This window comes from Carassius gibelio, chromosome B1, assembly GCF_023724105.1.
Source record: "Carassius gibelio isolate Cgi1373 ecotype wild population from Czech Republic chromosome B1, carGib1.2-hapl.c, whole genome shotgun sequence".
Taxonomy (NCBI): Eukaryota; Metazoa; Chordata; class Actinopteri; order Cypriniformes; family Cyprinidae; genus Carassius; species Carassius gibelio.
In genome coordinates this window covers 19,167,183-19,190,221 of record NC_068396.1, presented here as the reverse complement: position 1 = coordinate 19,190,221, position 23,039 = coordinate 19,167,183, and the positions used below count along the sequence as shown (strand labels likewise).

General features: G+C 38.3%; 2 protein-coding genes across 2 annotated transcripts in view; one reads left to right on the top strand and one right to left on the bottom strand.

The window, feature by feature from the left end:
* The window catches only part of marchf4a (membrane-associated ring finger (C3HC4) 4a), a 79,079-nt gene extending 63,035 nt beyond the window's left edge, over window positions 1–16,044 (top strand). The window contains exon 4 of the mRNA XM_052545294.1: window positions 14,830–16,044. Coding sequence (XP_052401254.1) covers window positions 14,830–15,293 — 464 coding nt within the window. The 3' untranslated portion in view covers window positions 15,294–16,044. The remainder of the gene's footprint in view (window positions 1–14,829) is intronic.
* Window positions 16,045–16,209: 165 nt separating this feature from the next.
* The window catches only part of pcca (propionyl-CoA carboxylase subunit alpha), a 44,098-nt gene continuing 37,268 nt past the window's right edge, over window positions 16,210–23,039 (bottom strand). Inside the window, exons 21-23 of the mRNA XM_052545292.1 lie at window positions 22,307–22,447; window positions 18,135–18,212; window positions 16,210–17,081 (exon numbers count right to left, since the gene is read on the bottom strand). Of these exons, the coding sequence (XP_052401252.1) occupies window positions 17,013–17,081; window positions 18,135–18,212; window positions 22,307–22,447 (288 nt within the window). The 3' untranslated portion in view covers window positions 16,210–17,012. The remainder of the gene's footprint in view (window positions 17,082–18,134; window positions 18,213–22,306; window positions 22,448–23,039) is intronic.

Below are 23,039 nucleotides of genomic sequence, written 5' to 3'. Positions count from 1 at the left end.
GTAAAAAATTACCATCTACAGCAGCGAGAGGGCGCTCTATGTTTTCAGGGGTAGACTACAGGAGCACTGAGCAGCATAGAGCGCCCTCTCGTGGTTGTAGATGGTAATGTTTTCTCTTGGTTCATTTCTCTTTGTTCATGTCAAATTAATTTTGATAAATAAGTCGCACCTGACTATAAGTCGCAGGACCAGCCAAACTACGAAAAAAAAAATATATAACTTATAGTCCGTAAAATATTGTAAATTAAATGCCTCAAAACACCGACAAAGTGATTATGAGCGTGTCTGGGAAAAAAGAAGACATTTTAATTATTTATTTAATCAAGTCAAGTCACCTTTATTTAAATAGCACTTTAAACAAAATACATTGCGTCAAAGCAACTGGACAACATTCATTAGGAAAACATTGTGTCAATAATGCAAAATGACAGTTAACGGCAGTTCATCATTGAATTCAGTGATGTAATCTCTGTTCAGTTTAAATAGTGTCTGTGCATTTATTTGCAATCAAGTCAAGGAACCAAAACTCCATTGGTGACAGAATGGAGAAAAAAACCTTGGGAGAAGCCAGGCTCAGTTGGAGGGCCAGTTCTCCTCTGACCAGACGAAACCAGCAGATCAAGTCCAGGCTGCAGCAAAGTCAGATTGTGCAGAAGAATCATCTGTTTCATGTGGTCTTTACCTGGTGTCGTCTGAGACAAGGTCTTTACAGGGGATCTGTATCTGGGGCTGTAGTTGTCCTGGTCTCCGCTGTCTTTCAGGGATGTAGAGGTCCTAGAACAGATATAGAAGTCTTAGACGGTGTTCTAGGTTATTACAAGCAGAGTTTTTAGGTCCTATAATTAACACCTCTGTTTTTTTTCAGAATTTAGCACTAAGAAATGAGTCGTCATCCAGTTTTTTATTTCGGCTATGGATTCCATTAGTTTTTCAAATTGGTGTGTTTCAACACAGGCCACAGGCCAAGAAATATAAAGTTGAGTATCATCAGCATAACAGTGAAAGCTAACACCATGTTTCCTGATGATATCTCCCAAGGGTAACATATAAAACGTGAAGAGTAGCGACCCTAGTACTGAGCCTTGAGGTACTCCATACTGCACTTGTGATCGATATGATACCTCTTCATTCACTGCTACGAACTGATGGCGGTCATATGAGTACGATTTAAACCATGCTAATGCGATTCCATTAATGCCAACAAAGTGTTCAAGTCTATGCAAAAGAATATTGTGGTCAATAGTGTCAAACGCAGCACTAAGATCCAATAGAACGATCAGATGATAAGAGCAGGTCATTTGTAACTCTAAGGAGAGCATTCTCAGTAACAAACCACTTTCTGATTCAATGTCGGATGCAAAGATGAGGTTGACGAATGCAGACACCTTTTCACACGGACTACAAATTTAAAGATTATTACAAAATCGAATGGACAAGTTTTCCTTATATTATATAAAAAAATAATAATAACCTGTTTTGGTTGGGCTATATTTAATTGCACTGTCACCATCAGCAAGTTCTACTTTTCTTTTTTTGTTTCGTTTTCTTTTTGAAAAGCTTATCTTTGCAGTTTACCTCACGTTATGCTTTGTAGGCTCTCTTTCTTATTTTATTTTTATTTGATTCCTCTGTGTTTGCTAAATGTTTGGTTATTTTTTTAGTCATTACAGGCTGTAGCCTAACACAGCATGTAGTGTAGGTGTAATAGACGTGACCAGTAAAGTAAGAATAACTCTGAGGCAGCAGGCTACAACAAAATGCTTAGGGGTTTATTTTCCACAGAATGGGGGTTACAAAAGTTAACAGATGTTAACCCGACTGAGGTAAACCAGAATAATCATAAAGAGGAAAAAAAGAGAAAATCCTTCTCGGAGCACTATGTCATGCTCAACTAAATTGGTGTGCCCTGGTCTCTGCTGAAAAACTTGGTGATCACATAGTCTCTGAATTTCAAACTGTTGCCTTTGAGACAGATGACTCAGTGACAAACCAGAAGGAGCTGAAACTGGTAGATACTGGGCTTCTACCGCTTCCTCATCCTCTACCTTCCGAATTAGAAATGCTCCTGCTACATCTCTTGGTCTGGCAAACCACTCTTTAAGCAAATTAACATGTAAAGTCCATTTTGAACGTCTCTGAGCCGGGGTGGCAATCTCATATGTAACCGGCCCAAGCTTCCTCAGCACTTCAAAAGGACCCTGCCATTTGGCAGTCAACTTACTCGCATCAGTGGGCAACATCACCAGTACCTGAGTGCCTGGTTCAAAGCTCCTTGTCCTGGCCTTCCGATCATACCATGTCTTTTGCAGTTTTTGCTCCTGGGCCAATAAACTCATGGTTTCCAGCTTTTCCCACATCTGAACCACATAAATCAACAATATGAGTGGGACTTACAGAGTTTTGTTCCCCATTCCACATGTCCTTCAGCAGCATCAGCGGTCCTCGCACCTCCCGTCCGTACAGCAATTCAAATGGGGAAAATCCCGTTGAGGCTTGGGGAACTTCCCTGTAGGCAAAAAGCAGATATGGGAGCCACTGATCCCAATCGTCACTTTTGTCTGCAACAAACTTGCGAAGCATTTGTTTTAAAGTTTGATTGAGGCGTTCGGTTAACCCAACAGTTTGTGGGTGATAAGGTGTAGTCCTTATTCCCTTTATACCCAAAAGTTTATACACCTGTTTTAAGAGTTCTGACATAAAGTTGGAACCTTGATCTGTAACGATATTTCTAGGAAAGCCTACTCTAGAGAACAGTTGTATAACAGAGGATGCTACCACTCTAGCCTTGATTGATTTGAGGGGAAAGACTTCAGGATACTTTGTGGCATAATCTGTACCAACATCTGTTACCAACATATAGCGATTTCCTGCCTTGGTCTTCTCTAGTGGCCCAACAATATCCATACCCAACTGATCAAACGGTACCCCAATAATGGGAAGGGGCTTAAGAGGTGCCCTAGGAGGAACCCTTAGAGAAGTCTGTTGACATTGTGGACAAGTTTTACAGTACCTGGCTATGTCCTTCCTCATACCGGGCCAGCAAAAGTGACGCATGATTCGTGCTGTTGTCTTAGGTCTACCTAAATGGCCTGCCCAGGGTACCGAATGGCCCAAAGAGAGAACTAATTCCTTACCCTCCTTGGGGACTACCAACTGTGGCTCAGGACCCTGTTTACGAAACAAGACTTCATTGCAAAGACAAAAGACTCCTTGACTCCCTTCCACCTCTGTCTGTCCTGCTATAGAGCTTTCCTTCACCAACTTGTACAGGGGACCGATTATATTGTCATTTTTCTGTAATTGTACTATGTCCTGAGGTACATTATAACCCAATGTGTTCTCAGGGGCAGGTTCCCCTTCACTCACCACTGCATGTCTACACTTTTCACGCTTCCTCTGACTCCTGGACTTCCTTGTCTTTCCTGGCTCTGCTTCCAGTTCAGTCTCAAAAAAAGGTAAAGCTCGGAGTAATCCTACCTCCTCCTCACTGCTCTTGGCCATGGCTCGGGTTATTGCTGCATTACAAGACTGCAAGGGAAGAAGATCAAACAAAACAGGCAGATCTTGACCCAGCACCATAGGGTATGGCAATTCAGGTGAAAGGCCTACTTCTAACAGAAATGATTGCCCCAACACCTTTATATAAACATTAGCCATAGGATAGTACCTTTCGTCACCATGTACACATTTAATTGTCACTGGAGATGTAAGATTCCACAGATGGACAGGAACCAACTCTGCTTTGACCAATGTCTGCATACTCCCGGTGTCTACCATAGCGCTTACTTCCTGTCCATTCAAACCCACAGTCACATGATGCAAGGAATCTTTGATACACCATTAGGGTCATCGGGTCTAGGTACTCCACACAAATTAGCATGTGTAGAAGGTCTATTAGGGCACCTAGGCTTAGTATGCCCTTCCTGTCCACACTGATAACACACTATAGTTTTAATGTTAGCACTTATTTTTCCACTAAGACCACCATTATCACCCACAAACTTACCTCCCGCCATACTTGTCTTTGGGGGGGATACAGATCTTTTACCGGGTCTCTTGGGGTCTTTGAATGCTTTCCATTGATTGTAAGCCCAGGGTTGGCCTCGTCTTCTTGCTGCAACAAACACATCTGCAAGCTCTGCAGCCTTTGCTGCTGAATCAGGGTTATGCTCTCTTACCCATGTTTGAAGCTCTGGAGCAAGTACTCGAAGATATTGTTCCATGATAATCACCTCTGCAACTTCCTCCCTACTCCGCTTCTGTGGCTGAACCCACTTGTTAAAAGTGTCCTTAAGACGCACATAGAGCTCCTTAGGGGTCTCATCAGTTCTCACATCTGTGGACCGGAATCTCAAACGATAGGTCTCTGGATTAATATTGTATTTTTTTTAAAACTGCTGCTTTCACCTCATTATAGACAAGAGAGTCATTAATATCCATGTTCACATAAGCACTACAAGCTTTGCCTGTAAGTAGCGGCACTAACCTCACAGCCCAGTCAATTCTCGGCCAACGGCATGCCGTGGCTATCCTCTCAAATGTAGTTAGAAAATGCTCCACATCATCGTCTTCATTAAGCGGCTGCAGACGTGGCTCTGTCATAACCCTTGGATGTTCTATGCTTTGGCCTGCAATTGATGGTGACCCCTGAGCATCCACTTGCTCACTCCCTGAATTCGAAGGGGTATATTGAAGCCCAAAAGGATGAACAGATGTTGTTGTAGTTCTTGTATGTACCTCTTCCTGAAGTAGTGTGAACTGATGTTGAAGAGTCTTCCATCTATTCTCCTGTCGCGCTGTCTCCATATCTAGTCGTCTATCTCTTTCTTGCTGCATTTTCATATGTGCTCCGAACATGTCCCATAACTCTTCTACCGTAATGTTCTGCGAGTCAACTGAAACTGGCGTATTCTCCGCATCAGCTCCTCCTGTAGCTGTCGCCAACATCTCATCACTCTTTACAGCTCTCTTTGGTCCCATCTTGACCAATGAAGTAAAAACTGCTGCCCCCTACTGCCACATCCCACCACTACCACCATTTGTAATAGACGTGACCAGTAAAGTAAGAATAACTCGGAGGCAGCAGGCTACAACAAAATGCTTAGGGGTTTATTTTCCACAGAATGGGGGTTACAAAAGTTAACAGATGTTAACCCGACTGAGGTAAACCAGAATAATCACAAAGAGGAAAAAAGAGAAAACCAAGAAACAAACCAAAAAGGAAATACCATAAACCTAAGTCATTGCAAATGCCTCTCAAATATTAACAGAGGTCTAGGGACTACAGGACCTGTTCTATCACAGAACACAACTCCCTGATACAAACACAAATAGCAAACTTATACATTGGTGGCCAGCACCAATTAACACAAAAAGGGGGATACACAGACACATAATGGCCATTATACATATATACGAAAACATCAAATATACACACGAGCACTTCAAATAATGCAATCAAATTATTTCACTTTATAAATGTCTTTTCCTGAACATAAATAAAGGCACAAATCAATACAATAGTCCTTGAAGGCCCCCCAGGGTAGAAACCGGAATGGTTGCGCCCAATCATTGGCTGGAACCATACATATACGTCCGAAGTTTCCGCCCGGACCCCTTTTGATGGCACACCAGCCACAGCTCACGGGTCTCAGCCGCAACAAACACGCAAACAAAGATTGGTAAGAATAAACTCAGCAAATTAAACGTTAAAGAGTATGTGCACTTAACTCCAAACGAAAGTTTAAATAAAACTTAATCCAAATTAATGTTGTTATTGTGTGTTCTTTACTGCCAAATAAATTCTATTAAATAAAAAGATAAACTAACATGACCCATATTCACCAATATCCACCACAGTAGGCCTATGCCATGCCTCATCTTATTTGTTTTTTTTTTTTTAATAACACTTTGTAAGCTAGTTTGTCATTGAATCTACTGTTTGTTGTCGTGCATTTTAATTAAAAATAACAATGAATCCATCTTTTATTTTGTAGTCTTGAAAGGTGAATAAATGTAAGCAAAACAGAAAATTATTTTATTGTAAAACCTGACAAGATCGAGAAATCGAATGTGAAAGCATCAGAAGCAAGGGCTTATAACCTAGCAAACTTCCGTTCACAAAATTCAAATCACAAATAATATTACTGATGAAAAATAAGTTTCCATATAACTATAAACTATGATAAAAGTTAATAAGCATGTATCGATTAATTACAGCGGTTCTCAATTACAGTCCTCGCCCCCCCTGCTCTGCACATTTTGTATGTTTCTCTTATGGCTTCAGACGTTTGTTCTATTCGAAGGTAAGTGCCCTGTGAAGAGGTCATCACAGAATATTCCGCCATGATTCCATTCAAAGTGCATTAAAGTATGTGAGACATGAATTTACATAGGTCTATGATGTCACACTTGTTCGTGTGTGAAGACGTTGCCCATCGCAAATCCGTGAATTAATGTTTGAAGTAAGGTAAACTTATACAGATTTCCCCTGCTCAGGGAGTACTCACTGTATCTCACTGTGTATAGATCATGTCAATGGGAACACAGTTCATGCACACTTCTAAAGAGCAGATTAGATCTTAACAAGGTGAGTCCACAAAGAGAGACATGCAAAATATGCAGAGGTGGGGGGCGCGAGGACTGGAATTGAGAATCGCTGGATTAATAGCATGTTGTAGCAAAAATAAAAAAGCTGAAAAAGTTAGTAGCAAAAGCACGAACAGTGGGAAGAGTGAGTTTGTATCAAAATAAATAGTGTTAATTGACTCACTTTTGTGCTTTAGGGCTTTTGAACCTTTGGGTTTTGTTGGCGAAGTGTCAACAGTAAATGCACTTGCATTTATCTGCTGTGAATGTAGTGCAAATGTTCCAAACATGCATTCAAAACTTGACAAAATTATTTCATTCACCTATTCACTTTCAGGAATTAAAATGATTACATTCATATCAGCATATTTTACGGTGATAAGAGGAGCCCTCAGAACAGATCCTCAGTGAAGACCTCACTGAATAACCCCCCCCCCCCCCCCCCCCCCCCCCCAGTGCTGATCCCTATGGCTAGCTATGACTATGTCATTCCAGGACCAGCTGGGATTTTGCACAGTTTTATCAACATGGACGCTTATTGTGCTTAAATGCTAAAAATGCCAAAAATGAAAATTCTGTGATAAATTACTCACCTTCTTGTCGTTCCAAACCATAAGACCTTCGCTCATCTTTGGAACACTAATTGATTATTTATTATTATTATCCTGGTGCTGTATGAATGTAACCGTCTGAATAAATCCACAGCCATTGGACAGAGCACATGGCTCTAGAACCTCAGTGTGATGTACGATGTTTAGACAGCTCACAGATCGGACATAAAGTTAAATGGAAATTACAACAGGAGCGTCAACAAATGCAGCCATCCACAAATGACAGCCACAATGTAAAATAACTGCCGCCTAGTGCCTGCCGTATAAATGGGCATCACAAATCTGTAGAACCTGAAGTGGAAGAGATTTCATCTCTCTAGTGGCTAAGAGGGAATATTGAGGATTTCTCAGAGCAGCGCTATCTTGGGTAAGTGTTACTACAAGAAAAAACAGAGGGTGAATGGGACAGACCTGAACAATAGTGATGTCTGGATTGTTTTAGTGGCTCATCCGTTTGTGCGTGCGTGTGCTGCAGATTAATGGCTGAGCTCCTCAAGAGTTTCTCACCGTAATGTATCGCTCTTTCTCAATAAGCAGCCAGACTGGGAGAGACAGGAAACAAGTGTCCATTCTTTCTGATTAGGTGGAGAGAATGGAGATAAAGCGATTGTTCATTGAAAACACTTTCACTGGGACTAGCATTTGCCTTTTATTATTTCCCCTCCTGACAGAAAGGGGGCATCAGGTCCTCTAAGAATATTACGAGCAATGTATCACAAGGTATGCTTTTGTATCAATCTATGGTTTTATCCAAAGTTTGTGTTTATAAAGTATTTTGGAAAAATTTTCATAATTTCAGTTACCAGTAAACTGTACTATCATCTTTTTAAATAATTTTTTTTACCAAGTTTAAAATCTATTTCACAGAATTCTGCATATTTCCATCAAAAATCATTGTCCACAGATTGTGTCTGGTTTTACAAATAAGTAATACAATATGACATCATATTATAACAAATACTGTATAATACATCTTAAGCTGGCAGTACCAAGAGAAGTACCGCAGTGCAAAGTTAAAAAATTCCTCATAAAAATACAATAAATGCATAAAGATACTAACTACAACAGAGATTAAAGTTTTATCCATCCATCCAATTTAATATGTTTTTCTAGAATGCATGGTTTCAGTAAATTTGCTGCAAACATGTTTCAACAACACTGTGAATATTGCTATTATTTTTATACGGTCAATGGGTCTCATTCATGAAAGATTCGTAAATATACGAGTAAATATCTGAGTGATTTGTGCGTAAAGAGAACTTCCCGAAAACTCTTCTACTGATTCACAAAAACTTCGTAAACGTCAGATGTGATAGTGAAATGTGTGTTAATGAATTCCAATCAGTTGTAAATGGTAAGCGCGTGCACGCTCACGCTCAATTACCACAAATCCCGCCTATTAAATCCGACTGACAACTATATATGAGCATCATATTATGACACCAAACGAAGGATTTCAACATGTCTTCTCAAAAGCGACTGAAAAAGAAAAATTTCTCCGCTGCAGAAATTGAAGTTTTATTATCAGAAGTTCATTCAAAACGCCACGTTTTATTTTCAAGCGTACTAGTGGCATATCAGGTCCTAAAAAAGGAAGTTTGGCAGCATATTACAGATCCTATTACTGGCTCTCATAATAAAAGTTAAAAGAAAAACCGTATGTAATTAATATATATAATATTTTTTTCAAAATGCTGTGTAAATATGTACCCGATTAAGGTGAATTAAAATGCAGCTGTATTAATGAGCAAAACGTTCAGACGTTAAACACACTATTTACACGTGGCTGGGAGCAGGTGTAGATTTATTTCGTACCAACTAACATTTGGAAAATACGAACGTTTTAATGAATTCGAAAATTTACGCCAAAACCACTTTACACGCGATTTACACAAAAATTCGTTCTGCTCGTGTTTCATGAATGAGACCCAATAAGTTTTGTTAGGAGAGTGTCACCATCTATAGTTTAGCCGTTTTATCCAAAGTGGTATATTAGGGTGGTAAAGGGTTCACTAACAACAGTTAGGTCTCCACATCTGTCACTTCTTGTGACAGTACAATAATGGGTGTAGCCAGGGTTCGAAAATCAGTGAAGTCTGGGCTGGGGTGGGCTTAAGAATTGTGCTTGTACTACTAGTGCTTGTTTTAAAGATCTGTGTACTAGTGTTAAATGCTACTGTTTTTGGCAGTGTTGAAAACATTTCTGACAGACAATATCATGATATTTTTCACGCTACCCTTACCGTATGTGCTATCCTGTTAGTAATAATCTTTTCATGGGCTTTTTTTATTATTGTCAGTTTAAGTGCCAGTAATGCAGTGTTGCCAGAAATTGCAAATAAGATACCATATAGATAAAGCTAACCCTAAGATGCAACTTCCCACTTTATTAAATTTCTAGAGTGTCTAATTAAAGGATTACTCCACTTCCAACATTTCCTGATACTCACCCCCATGTCATCCAAGATATTCAAGATGTTCTTTCTTCAGTCGCAAAGAAGTTAATTACAGTAATTGGAAAACATTCCAATATTTCTCTCCAAATAGTGGACTTCAAATGTAGTTTCAGTGCAGCTTCAACAGGCTCTAAACAATCTCAGCAAAAATAATTATTATTATACTTTTTAACCTCAAATGCTCACCTGGTCTAGCTCTGAGATGCGTAAGTGTACACTGTGCATGCCGGTTCAAGTCAGTTCAAGACCATCTCATTTTCTTCTCCAACTTTAAAACCATCCTACATTGCTGTTTTACCTTTTTTTTTGGTATAGAGCGTTTGACCTTTTTTACAGTATTGTTCAAAATAATAGCAGTACAATGTGACTAACCAGAATAATCAAGGTTTTTCGTATATTTTTTTATTGCTACGTGGCAAACAAGTTACCAGTAGGTTCAGTAGATTCTCAGAAAACAAATGAGACCCAGCATTCATGATATGCACGCTCTTAAGGCTGTGCAATTGGGCAATTAGTTGAATTAGTTGAAAGGGGTGTGTTCAAAAAAATAGCAGTGTGGCATTCAATCACTGAGGTCATCAATTTTGTGAAGAAACAGGTGTGAATCAGGTGGCCCCTATTTAAGGATGAAGACATGTTGAACATGCATTTGAAAGCTGAGGAAAATGGGTCGTTCAAGACATTGTTCAGAAGAACAGCGTACTTTGATTAAAAAGTTGATTAGAGAGGGGAAAACCTATAAAGAGGTGCAAAAAATGATAGGCTGTTCAGCTAAAATGATCTCCAATGCCTTAAAATGGAGAGCAAAACCAGAGAGACGTGGAAGAAAACAGAAGACAACCATCAAAATGGATAGAAGAATAACCAGAATGGCAAAGGCTCAGCCAATGATCACCTCCAGGATGATCAAAGACAGTCTGGAGTTACCTGTAAGTACTGTGACAGTTAGAAGACGTCTGTGTGAAGCTAATCTATTTTCAAGAATCCCCCGCAAAGTCCCTCTGTTAAAAAAAAGGCATGTGCAGAAGAGGTTACAATTTGCCAAAGAACACATCAACTGGCCTAAAGAGAAATGGAGGAACATTTTGTGGACTGATGAGAGTAAAATTGTTCTTTTTGGGTCCAAGGGCCACAGGCAGTTTGTGAGACGACCCCCAAACTCTGAATTCAAGCCACAGTACACAGTGAAGACAGTGAAGCATGGAGGTGCAAGCATCATGATATGGGCATGTTTCTCCTACTATGGTGTTGGGCCTATTTATCGCATACCAGGGATCATGGATCAGTTTGCATATGTTAAAATACTTGAAGAGGCCATGTTGCCCTATGCTGAAGAGGACATGCCCTTGAAATGGTTGTTTCAACAAGACAATGACCCAAAACACACTAGTAAACGGGCAAAGTCTTGGTTCCAAACCAACAAAATTAATGTTATGGAGTGGCCAGCCCAATCTCCAGACCTTAATCCAATTGAGAACTTGTGGGGTGATGTCAAAAATGCTGTTTCTGAAGCAAAACCAAGAAATGTGAATGAATTGTGGAATGTTGTTAAAGAATCATGGAGTGGAATAAAAACTGAGAGGTGCCACAAGTTGGTTGACTCCATGCCACACAGATGTCAAGCAGTTTTAAAAAACTGTGGTCATACAACTAAATATTAGTTTAGTGATTCACAGGATTGCTAAATCCCAGAAAAAAAAAAAATGTTTGTACAAAATAGTTTTGAGTTTGTACAGTCAAAGGTAGACACTGCTATTTTTTTTGAACACACCCCTTTCAACTAATTGCCCAATTGCACAGCCTTAAGAGCGTGCATATCATGAATGCTGGGTCTTGTTTGTTTTCTGACAATCTACTGAACCTACTGGTAACTTGTTTGCCACGTAGCAATAAAAAATATACTAAAAACCTTGATTATTCTGGTTAGTCACATTGTACTGCTATTATTTTGAACAATATTGTACATGTACACTTTGTTAACACGGGGTCAGTATTTCTGACGATTCTGAAGTTTGAAAATGAGATGGGAGTTTTTGACCTGCCCTGTTTTGAACCGGAGTACACAGAGTACACATATGCATTGCAGAGCTAGACAAGATGAGCATTTGAGGTTAAAAAAAGTATATAAATTGTACATTATTTTTAGAGAATAATTTCACTTGATAAGATAGATAACCCTTATTCCTCTGCTGGGATTTTTTAGAGCCTTTTGAAGTTGCACTAAAACTAAATTTTTAACCTCAATCAATTGAGAGCAACACTAAAATCCATTATATGGAGAAAAATCCTAGAATTTATTTTCTCAAAAAAATTGATTTCTTTACGACTGAAAAAAGAAAGACATGAACATCTTGAATGACATGGGGGTGAGTAAATGATCAAGACATTTTTATTTTGCAATTGAAGTATTCAAGTGGAAAAGACAAGTCCAAAAATGCTTATAATATCAGGATCTGGCAACTGCGCCCACGCCCTCACTCACAAGTCTCTAAAGACTTGTTCACTCCGCCAGCGTCTCACAGCGATCATTTTAATACCACGGATGCTAAACATTCTTGCACACTGTCTAAACTGAATTATACATGCAGACATTCATAACAAGAGTTTTAAACAACAAATTACTCATTCAGAGAACAAATGTTATTTTTTAACATGACAAATTTACAGAGGTCCGGACCTCGGTGACCTCATAGCTGACTACGAGCCTGAAAGTAATAAATAAATAAATAATAAAGTGTTTAAAGGAGTCTAATTACAAATTACAAATTTGCAATTTATAATTTATCACCCAATATTGCTTAGGTGGGATGAGGTCTTGCTCACACAGCTTTCGGTTTAATACTGAAATATGAAAGAATTGTGTGCCTCATTAAAGTCATTGGTTTAAAATCATCTCCCATAGCATAGATTCATCTGAAAGGAAAGGGGACAAAAAAGGAAGGAGAATGAGAATAAAATTAAGAGAGAAGCTCAGGGAAGAGACAGGTCGCAAAGTGACTTTTCACAGCCGAGTCCTGTTCCCATCCACTGTGGGACTGGTTGGGAGCCAAAAAAAATCCCACACTACAGCAGAAAAACTGCTGATGAAAATTCAAGCTTTGCCCTGAGAATTTCCTTCAGCTACTGTATCCTCTCAGCTCAAGGAAAATGTGTGTGTTTGTCAGTGTGTGTGTGTGTTAAATCAATACACGTCTCACATTCTTCTCTTGTAATGAGAGGATGTGCAGTCCAACTGAGGAAGAGTGACTGAGAGAAAGATAGAGTCTGGAAAACCAGCTTGCAGCAGCAATAGGCATCTTCATGATACTGTAACACATTTAAACTAAAAAAAATGTTATCTTCTCCAATAAAGCTAATAATGGTAACCACTACAGCATCAACTCCAGGATTAGCATAAGAAATTCAGTGCATGTATAGTTTTCTCAACGTTAGGGTTTGGTTTAGGCTCTTGTAGAAAAGTCGATTGAAAACTGTGGGTTATTATTACCTTTTCACACACTGCTTGTTTTAGTGGTCTGCAGTGTACAGTGATAACGTCAGTTAGTGGTCTGTCTCATTGATTCTGGAGCACCTAGAGTAAGAGGAGAACCTCAGGGCTCTAGGGAGGGCACTAGCCTTTCACAGCCTTCCTAGATCGCTTTCAACTCAACTAGAAACAAGCCTTCGTAATCTAACATTCGCAGAGAGCAGGTTTGTAAAATATACAAAAAAGGGAGCTTTACTGTCATCAGGGCTTAGAGAGTGAAAATTGAAAGAGGGAAAAAAATAATCTGGCATATGTGGAAAAAAGGAAGTGTAGAGTTCTTGCAGGCATTCAGTGGGGAACCCAGTATCACATTAAATATTAATACATATCACTGTTGTCTTTCTATTTGGACCTCTGCAGAAACAAATATAATGGTGTGAGTTAAACCAAGCTAGAGGTATAAAAGTACAAAGAAATCACACCGACAACATCTTATCACTTTGCAAAATGCCCGTTCTTCACTGTGCACTGCAAATTTTCATGATCCATGAAGTCACTGAGATTTTAAATGTTGCGATTAAAATGCTGAAGTAAACCGTTTTCTGTAAGTGTGTGGAAAATGTCTGCGTTAACCTTGCAGCCTCAAGACACACCGTTTGCTAATAGTGTAATTACACTGGATTCAAGAGGTTATGAAATGCCAAAAGTAAAACAAATAATAATAATAATAATAATTGTGCACTTTTCACTGAAGTAGTTATTTTAGTAAGCATGTGCTTAAGTATTACTTAAATCTTAATTCAGTTTGCTTGTAAAATGTCAAGATGACCTATGAAATATGCACTTTGAAAAGCTAAATTAAATGTGAGGAGTAAAAATTATAATTTTTTAGTTTGGGAAATGTAATTGAGTAAAACAACAAGTATTCATGAAATAAAGTAGAACTCCATGTTCTGTGAAGTTTTATGTGTGGAGCTCATGTGTATTAGTATTAGATTAACTAGCCACTAGTCATTACACATCTCTGTGCAATACAAGATTCTGATAAGTCAATCTTCCCATTAAATAGTGTGGGATTTCCGGTTATCCAGACATCTGAAACCAGCCCTGCTTTTCATGTCTCTCATATCACATCGTGGACGTTTAAAGTATCCAGTTGCCTATCAAAAAGTGGATGAAAAATAGTGAAAGATTTAACCATATAATTTAAAGACATGAATTGTTATTTGAAAAAATTGATACCAATTGTGAGTTTAATAAGAGCATTTTAATGTTTCTGAAAGAAGTTTCATCTTCTGTTCACAAGTATGAGTATACTGTAAATAAAATGTAATTTATTCCTGAGATGATTTACTCAAATGATCCTTCAGAAATAATTTTAATATGCTGAGTTACCACATAATCAAAAAAAAAAAAAATCCTTTCTTATAATTATTAATGTTGAAACCAGTGCTGCTTCATATTTTTGTGGAAACTGTGATGCTTGTTTTCAGCACGAATAGAACGTTCAATGAAAATAATTTATTTGTAATGTCTTTATACTGTCACTTCTGAGCTATCGAATGCACCCTTGCTGAATAAAAGTATTTATTTCCTTTAAGCACCCATTAAAAAGTCTTTCAGCAAATGGAATCCATTTGTTCATGACACTGCCTGACTGTACTGTATTATCCCTCACTTAGCAAATCCATCTTTCCTTCTCTTTTAGCTCTGATTGTCCACGAAGGTCCCTCCGTATTTCGCATCTTTAACCGCTGGCAGGCTGTCAATCAGCAGTGGAAAGTCTTAAATTATGACAAGGTCAAAGACAATGAGGAGCATCAGAAGTCCGGTGCTGCGCTCCGGACCCTCTCTCTGCCGCTGACGCACCGGATGGGGCCGACCGGCACGGATGGTGAAGCCTCCACCTCCACATCCTCCCTCATGGCTGCAGCTGCAGCGGCCGCGGCAGGCACCGCAACCCCCAACACAAACTCCGTCCCGTTGGCAGCAGGTGCCATGACAGAGCCGCAGGACTCGTCGGAACCCAGCAATGGGCAGCCCTCGCTGCCAGACCACCACTGTGCTTACAACATCCTTCATCTCCTCAGCCACCACCTGAGGCCCCAGGAGCCACGCGGACAGACCAGCAACAGCAACCGCGAACTGGTGATGAGAGTCACTACAGTGTGAGGCTTCCATGGGGCCTAGTTTATGGTTCAATCCCTGCATGCGACGTATTTACAAGAAAGGATTCACTGAGGAAGACCCAGTGCAGTGCTGTCCGGGTTTAAACCATTTGTTTTTCAATTTCTTACAGTATTGAATAAAACCGAGGAAGCAGTTTCTCTCACAGTGGCTACAGGAAAGATTCTGACCTTTAGATTTTTTAAATGTGAGCAACTGAGAAAGGTCAAAGGTCAGTGTGGTGGGGTCTCGGAGTGTGTGCGTCCGTGTGTAATGAGTTTATTGTCAGCTCAAGGCCACAGTCAGAGCTGTGACCGTTCTGAAGCACAAGCATTACAATGCAATCCAGTTTCTCAAACAGCTCAGAGTGAAGGTCAAACGTTGCGCTGAAAAACGGAGCGCTGCAACTCACTAATTTTACAATTGCTACATGTTGTATTTTCAGATAAAATCCTATTATTAATGTTACTTGCAAGAATAAGCAAGTCTAAATCTGTTTCCTAACAAACCAAATGTGGTACTGAAGAAGCAAACTATTGTGTTTACACTCACAGGCAGTACATTTTTTTTAGCTAGATCTATCCTCTCTGGTTTTGCCAGTCTTGTACATCAATAACAGGAAACCACGTTACAGTGGAGACAGCTTGCAGCAATTGAACATTTTACAAACTACAAAAATTCTTGGTCAACTGACTGACTTTGTTTACATTTGTTAAACTTGTGAGAGAAAAAGGTTGCTACATTAAAAAGAAAAAAGAAAAAAGACAAAATCAAACTGGTTTTAACTGCTGTATGCATCCGTTTCTCTTCTGGAAATAGCTGCTACCACACTGCATACAGTCAAATCATTCACTTCAGTAATGCATTTCATGTGTTTCCTTCACAAGCCTAGGGCTTCAAGCAATCATGAGCACTTGGAATGTTTACATTAATCCCATTTTTATTATAACACTTTATGTTTTCTCAAAACAAGTACCGACAGAAAGTGGATCTAAGTGTCTTGGTGGTAAAAAACAAAACAAAACAAGAAACAGCAGCACTGTCTCCTCCAAGCCTGACCACAGATGTCTGTTAGATTCGGAGCAATCATATCTGCTTTCTCCTTCTGTTAATGGTCCGCTTATTCCGGATTCACAATTTTAAAAAGAGAGGAAAAGACTGAACAATTAAAGCCCAAGCAAATGAAGGTTTTGAACAGTGCACCTACAGACCTAAGAAATAAGCACAAATTGAGTTTAATGCATTTTATGACAGATATTAGGTACAAGTTCTATGGAAACACAGATAGATGAGTGTGGGATTGGTGAATTATTATTCTTGAATAATCATGGAGCAGAAACATCATTACCTAATATAACCTTATAATTCAAAATAAGTTGCAGCAATGCAAAACAATCACAGCACTTCCTCTAAAACAATGCTAAATCTACACAGAGAGTAGAGTCAACAGCTTTCATTGACTGCATTTGGAGACTCGTTCAAACTCATTCACTGCTGCTGATGTCAAACTGTGGTTCGTTCCATGTGAAATGAAAACGCCTCTAATAGAGGGCCAAGGCACGAGAAAGTGTAAGTGTTTTGACATTCCCTTCACTGGAATCCAGCTAGATGGATACATTATAGTGACCATGTAAAAAAAAAATCGGAGTAAAACCCATGAGGAATGTTGCATCCACTCCACTAGTGTCTTTGATTGTTTATCCACAGCGAGCTGCAGATGATCCGCTACTCCAGTTCCACCAGCAGATCTCCCTCTCCGACTGTATCTCCAGCTTTACAGTGCACGCTCTTCACCTGAACATAAACACACATTTTATGAGGAAAGTCCAACATTTCTGCATCTGAAAAAGCTATTTGTGTTGAAGTCAGTAACGTCAGTCAAACTGGACACAGGAAGCTTTTCAATGAAACAATGAAAAAAAAAAAAAGTGATTTAAACTAATTAATGCTTCCATAAATATTCCATATTTGGGCCTTCAGGTTAATTTTAAAGTAATTATTTATTCATACTTTCCATATTTTAATATTTTTAAGAGTTTTTGGATACAGCCTAGTGATTCTACAAACCTTGAGAAATACCTTAAGAAAAATACAATGATGCATGAAGGTGCATTATTTTATAATCACTGAGATAATATTAAGGTATTTTGCGCAGTCCGAAATTTCCATACTTTTTTTTTTTTTTTTTTTTTATATTCGTCATCCTTTCCTATCAAAATGCTTGCCATGGATACAAAAACGCAGAAAATCGAACCTGATCCGAATTTCTGTATGACAGACGAAAGTTTCGGATGCAGTGTGTAAATGTGATTGAGACAACATGAGGTCATACTTCTTTTTTAACATGCAAACATTTCAAACGAGAATTTGTGCAAGGTTCGCAAAGCCCTTTAGAGATTTCAGTAAGATTTTTAATGTTATATTTCTATATTTTGTATTTTTACCTTAGTTTAAGTTGTTACCTTAGTACCTTAAGTGTAGGTTGGCAACTAGCTGAAAAAATAAATATGTAAAAATGTTTTAGATAAAAAAAAAATTTAAGGGTTTTAGATATATATAACAACCCTGACAGTACAATAAAATATCCTGCCAACCATCAAATGACCCATAAACCATAATCTGGTTTCTAGTCAGACTTTTTACAGCAGCTAAGTGGTCTGGTCAGAACACAAGTGTGGATAATGGACCGCGGCCCCTCGCTGTCTCTCTCCCTCTCTCTCTCTTGGTGTAGGTTATTGTAATGTAGCTACGTGGAAGAGTGTGTTCTTATGTCATATCGATTAATGATGCACAGAGTAGTGAGAAGGATCATGTATCAAACCTCTGCATGTGTGCGAGTGAGCTCACCTTGGCGGTCTTTGCTGCGGTCATGCTGTTCTGCATCTTCATGGCTTCGATCACACAGATCTCCTGCCCCTCTGCAACCTTCAGAACAACAATGAACGAAAAAACCTCAACAGCTATTCCACAATGAGTGCTTTCTAATAACTTCTTGAAACACATGACTCACATAGCATCTTCCCACCATATATTTATTAATTTCATAGACTTGTGCAGGTCTTGTACATAAAACGACAAAGAGCAGGGGAATACTGTAATATCATTTCATAAAGGCTCATGCATTAGAAGAGTCATAACGGTTAACAAACGCACAAAGCTCACTGTAACGCGAGAGCAAAATCAATAAATAAACCTCTGTTTATATCCATCAAACTCTCCATTAGGGAAATGGATTAGGGAAATAAGCGAGCGCTGAGGAATTGCTGTTTTTCCTCCATCCACAGGGACTAATTTCTGTCTTATCTATACAGAAGTGCTGAAATCAGGTGATGTGAACATCATTGCTGAGTGTGTGTGTGTGTGGTGACTAATCAGTATGAGAGCTCTTCATTGCAGTGCTCATGTGTGTGTGACGTTGCTGAGTGAATGAGATGTTTTACTGGAAGGGCTCAGATGTATTAGCCCGAGCCAGTCAGTCTGTGCATTATATACAAGTCATTAACAGACTGAGTCAGCAAACATTCAATTCAAGTTGACAGCCACACGCACATTTTGTCATATTGAAGTGAACTGTTGGCTTTACAAATGATGTCATCCTAATGCAAATCATATTATTTCAAGCAACAGTTCGTTCGAAACAGAAAATTCTGTCCTCACTTAAACAATTTTAAAGCTGTACAGCTTTCTTTGTTCTGTGAAACACAAAAGGAGCTCGCTGAATTAACACCTGGTTGGGTGAATTTAATACAATGACAGCACATAATGACTCACTTAAGCAACTGCACAAAGTGGTTTGTGGGAATTGCTTAAATTGTTAAAGGGATAGTTCACCCAAAAATGTTGTCATTAATTACTCACCCTCATGTCATTCCAATCCCGTAAGACCTTCATTTATTTTCTGAACACGGAGCGCTTTCTGACCCTGCACAGACAGCAATGGAACCGACACGTACAAGGCTCAGAAAGGGAGTAAGGACATTGTTAAAATAAGTCCATGTGACATCAGTGGTTCAATGTTAATTTTATGAAACTACAAGAACAAATTTTGTGTGCAAAGAAAACAAAAACAATGACTTTTTTCAGTGATTTCTTTGCTCAAAACGTATTCTTGTAGCTTCAGAAAATTTAGCTTGAATCACTGATGTCACATGGACTATTTTATGGATGTCTTTCCTACCCTTCTGGGCCTTGAACGTGTCAGTTGCTTTGCTGTCTATACAGGGTCAGAAAGCTCTTGGATTTCATTAACAGGGTATATACAGCAATCCTTAAGTTAAATTTACTACTTTTTAATACCTTTTTCACTACCTTCAGAATATTTTTTAAAACCATCAAGACACTGAATTGCAAGTGTTAATCAGCGACCTTTCTATTATTTACACAGATTTTGACATATATAACATACAAAAAATAATAGATTTAGAGACTGATGTTGACAGCATATTGCACATTTATTTCACTTAGTAAATAAAAATAAAACAAATACCATAAAATGTGCAATGGTTAAAATGGATAGACCGAACAATAAGCCTGCCTGTTAGTGTTGTCACGGTACCAATATTTCAGTATTCGGTACCGATACCAGTGAAAATCCACGGTTCTCGGTACCAATTTCGGTACCAAAGCAAAACACAAAAATTTGCTAATAAAAAAAAATAACTTTTTAGCACTAAAAATAAAACCAATGCCATTCTTTATACTTATTTAGAATTGTGTTTAAAGTTTTTCTACAAGTTATATAATTATGAAAAACAGTAAACAAGTTTCACCCAAATTTAATTTGTCTTTTAATTTATCAAATTTAAACACATTTAATGTTTGGTAAATAAAGGGGAATGGCTATTAAAATTAAAACATGGGAGAAATATTGAGATTTTTTTTTTTTTTTAAATAAAGTTTTTTATTTTTTTGCAACAGTGGTAGCAGTATCACATACGTTTTACTAAATAATAGTAATATTTCTAGCACAATGCCCTTATGTAAAAAATTTCTTTTAGGCCTAATGAATGCATATTTGTCATTTTGAAATTTCTATTTGCGCATTAGCTCCGCCCACTACCGGAGAAACCGGTAGGCTATGTCTTCTGCTTTTTCGAAAATGAATATGAATAATTCTAAATGAACTCCATTATTTTGACAGGAGAAGACAACAGATGCTGAAATTAATGCAAGCGTCATGTGCTTCAGTCTATGAAGTAAACAAACCCGCACGTCTCTGCCATTCATTAACTCACACAGAGACGCGCAGAACACGGATTCATATTTCAAACAACTTTTGCGGCTTAACATTTACAGATACTGGTCCATATGGAGATTTGATTTGATTAATTTATGCTTTCACAAATTCCATGACTGTCCATATTAAAATGTAAGTTTCATTTTCATGACTGGATTTTGAGATTCCGTACTCGTTTTCTGCTTCGCGGAAATCATAGCGCTGTATGCGTCAAGAACCGGGTTTGAACGGGACCTCGGTACTACCGGTCGTTAACCCAGCTATTAGAAAACTTGCATTTGTCCATGAAGACGACGATGGTTGTCCAGTCGTTGAAGATATGCCTTGAAGCAAGTCTAAAATAAAACGTAAGCCAGCCACTTCTGTTGAGCGCGAAGTGTTCTGAGATGATGCCGAACGACCACTGAATATGACGTCAGCATCAAACATACAGTGAGACGGAGACGGAAGATCTTTGATTATGTGCCCAGATATGCTAAAGCCCATATAAACGAACTAACACGAACGCAGATAGAATTTCAATCAGAATAAGACACCTGATAGTCTGGAAAAAATAATACCTAATTTGGAAAAAAATAATACCTCTGAGACCACATTTAACACTTTTAATGGCCTTAAATTTGACCATTTTGATTTATCACTTTTTAATACTTTTTAAAACCCCGCGGACACCCTGATTAAAAAAAAATCTTAATTTGTGCTCAAAAGATAAACAAAGATCTTATGGGGTTAGAACGACATGAGGGGAAATTATGACAATTTTCATTTTTGGTTAAACTATGCCTTTAATTTTGAAAAACAACCCAGTATTTAAAGTCTTTTTTTTTTTTTTTGGTTAAAATTAGCTGGAAGTAACGATTTACAGTTAAAACGTCTTAATGGTGAGTTTGTTTCTTACAACCACACAGCTTTTCACTTCACAAGATGTTAACTGATGGACTAGACTCGAGGGGAATTACTTGTGGATTATTGAGATGTTTTTATCAAGCCATTTTGTACTCTCATTCTGGCGGTACCCATTCACTGCAGAGGATCCATTAGTGAACAAGTAATGTAATTCTTAATTTGTCCAAATGTGTTTCTGATGAAGAAACAAACTCATCTGCATCTCAGATGGCCTGTGGATCAGTACATTTCCTGTAAATTTTCATTATTGGGTGAACTATTCCTGTAAATAATGAGTACATCATAAATCCATCATCCAAACTCTGTTTTTGCCTTAATCTGAATCACAATAGTAAGCTTACAATAATTATTTTTATTTTAGCATTGTCCAAACCTTCGCCATTGGTCCATACACATTGTGTGCCATCTAGTGTTTATACTCCAGTCCAGTGGGTGGCAGAAATGCACCAATTTTTTCCGATTTTTTTTTTTAAAGAATATAAAAGGGCATTTCTACTGTCCAGCTGCTACAGTGTCAGGCTGCATTTTTATTAAATATTTTTCTTCAAGTAAAATTTATTTTAATCATTTTTGCTGCATGAAGATAATGAATAAATGATGACAGCATTTTTATTTCTTGGTGAACTATGACTGTGAACTAACACAAGGTAAAGTGTACTTTCATACTATGTTTATCTATGTTAACATCAAGCTATCCTTTTCCATCTTGTTTCTAAGTGCCTGACATTTGACTACTATCAGCTTTCTTAAAATTATTACCCAGAGACCTCTGAACAATCCAAATTAAATGTGAATCCATGTTAAACTGGGAATTGGGGAGAAATATAGTTCTACTGAGTGTGCAGTGTATTTGCAGTATTTCCAGCAAGTGTCTTACGTTATCTCCTGGTTTAACGGACACGGCCACCACAGATCCTGGCATGGGAGAGCGGAGGATACTGCTGGTGTCTTCTGGAACCTTCTCTGGCATGTGCTTACTGAGAGATGCTGCCAGTTTACTCAGCACACGCAGCTTAAACTGAACACATGAAACACAGAGAAATGGTTACACAGATACCTCAAATTAAAGAGAAAAAAAAAACACTATGATGATATAAACATGATGATTTTTTTTGCATGTGCACATTTTAACTCATTCAGACCAAGGTCAATGATAATTTAATAACAGCCCTGTATGCTCATTTAAATAATACTGCAGAAGCCTTGAAAGATTACACATCAAAGAAAATTATGGAAAATGACTTGCTTGCAGGGCTTTCAGATACTTGGAAATACTGCAGAACATAACAGTGCATTGTGCCCATGTATATTGTATCTTCTTGCTTTAACTACCTAATTTAACTAATACTAATTTTTTTAAATCTCATACATTTTGGTAAATCCACAAGAGAAATTAATCTTCTGAAACATGACTTGTTTCCAGACTCATCAGCCATCCTTATGTTTGAAACGGCTGATTTTCACCAGTTCTGGTCATTTTTGTGTGTAGTATGTATCAGACCAAGTTTGATGGTTTATTTGGTTATAATGACCCCATTCGACCCCATTGTTAGATCCTATAACTGAATCTTTTCACTGATGACTATTCAAAATCAGTAGGGCATTCTGAA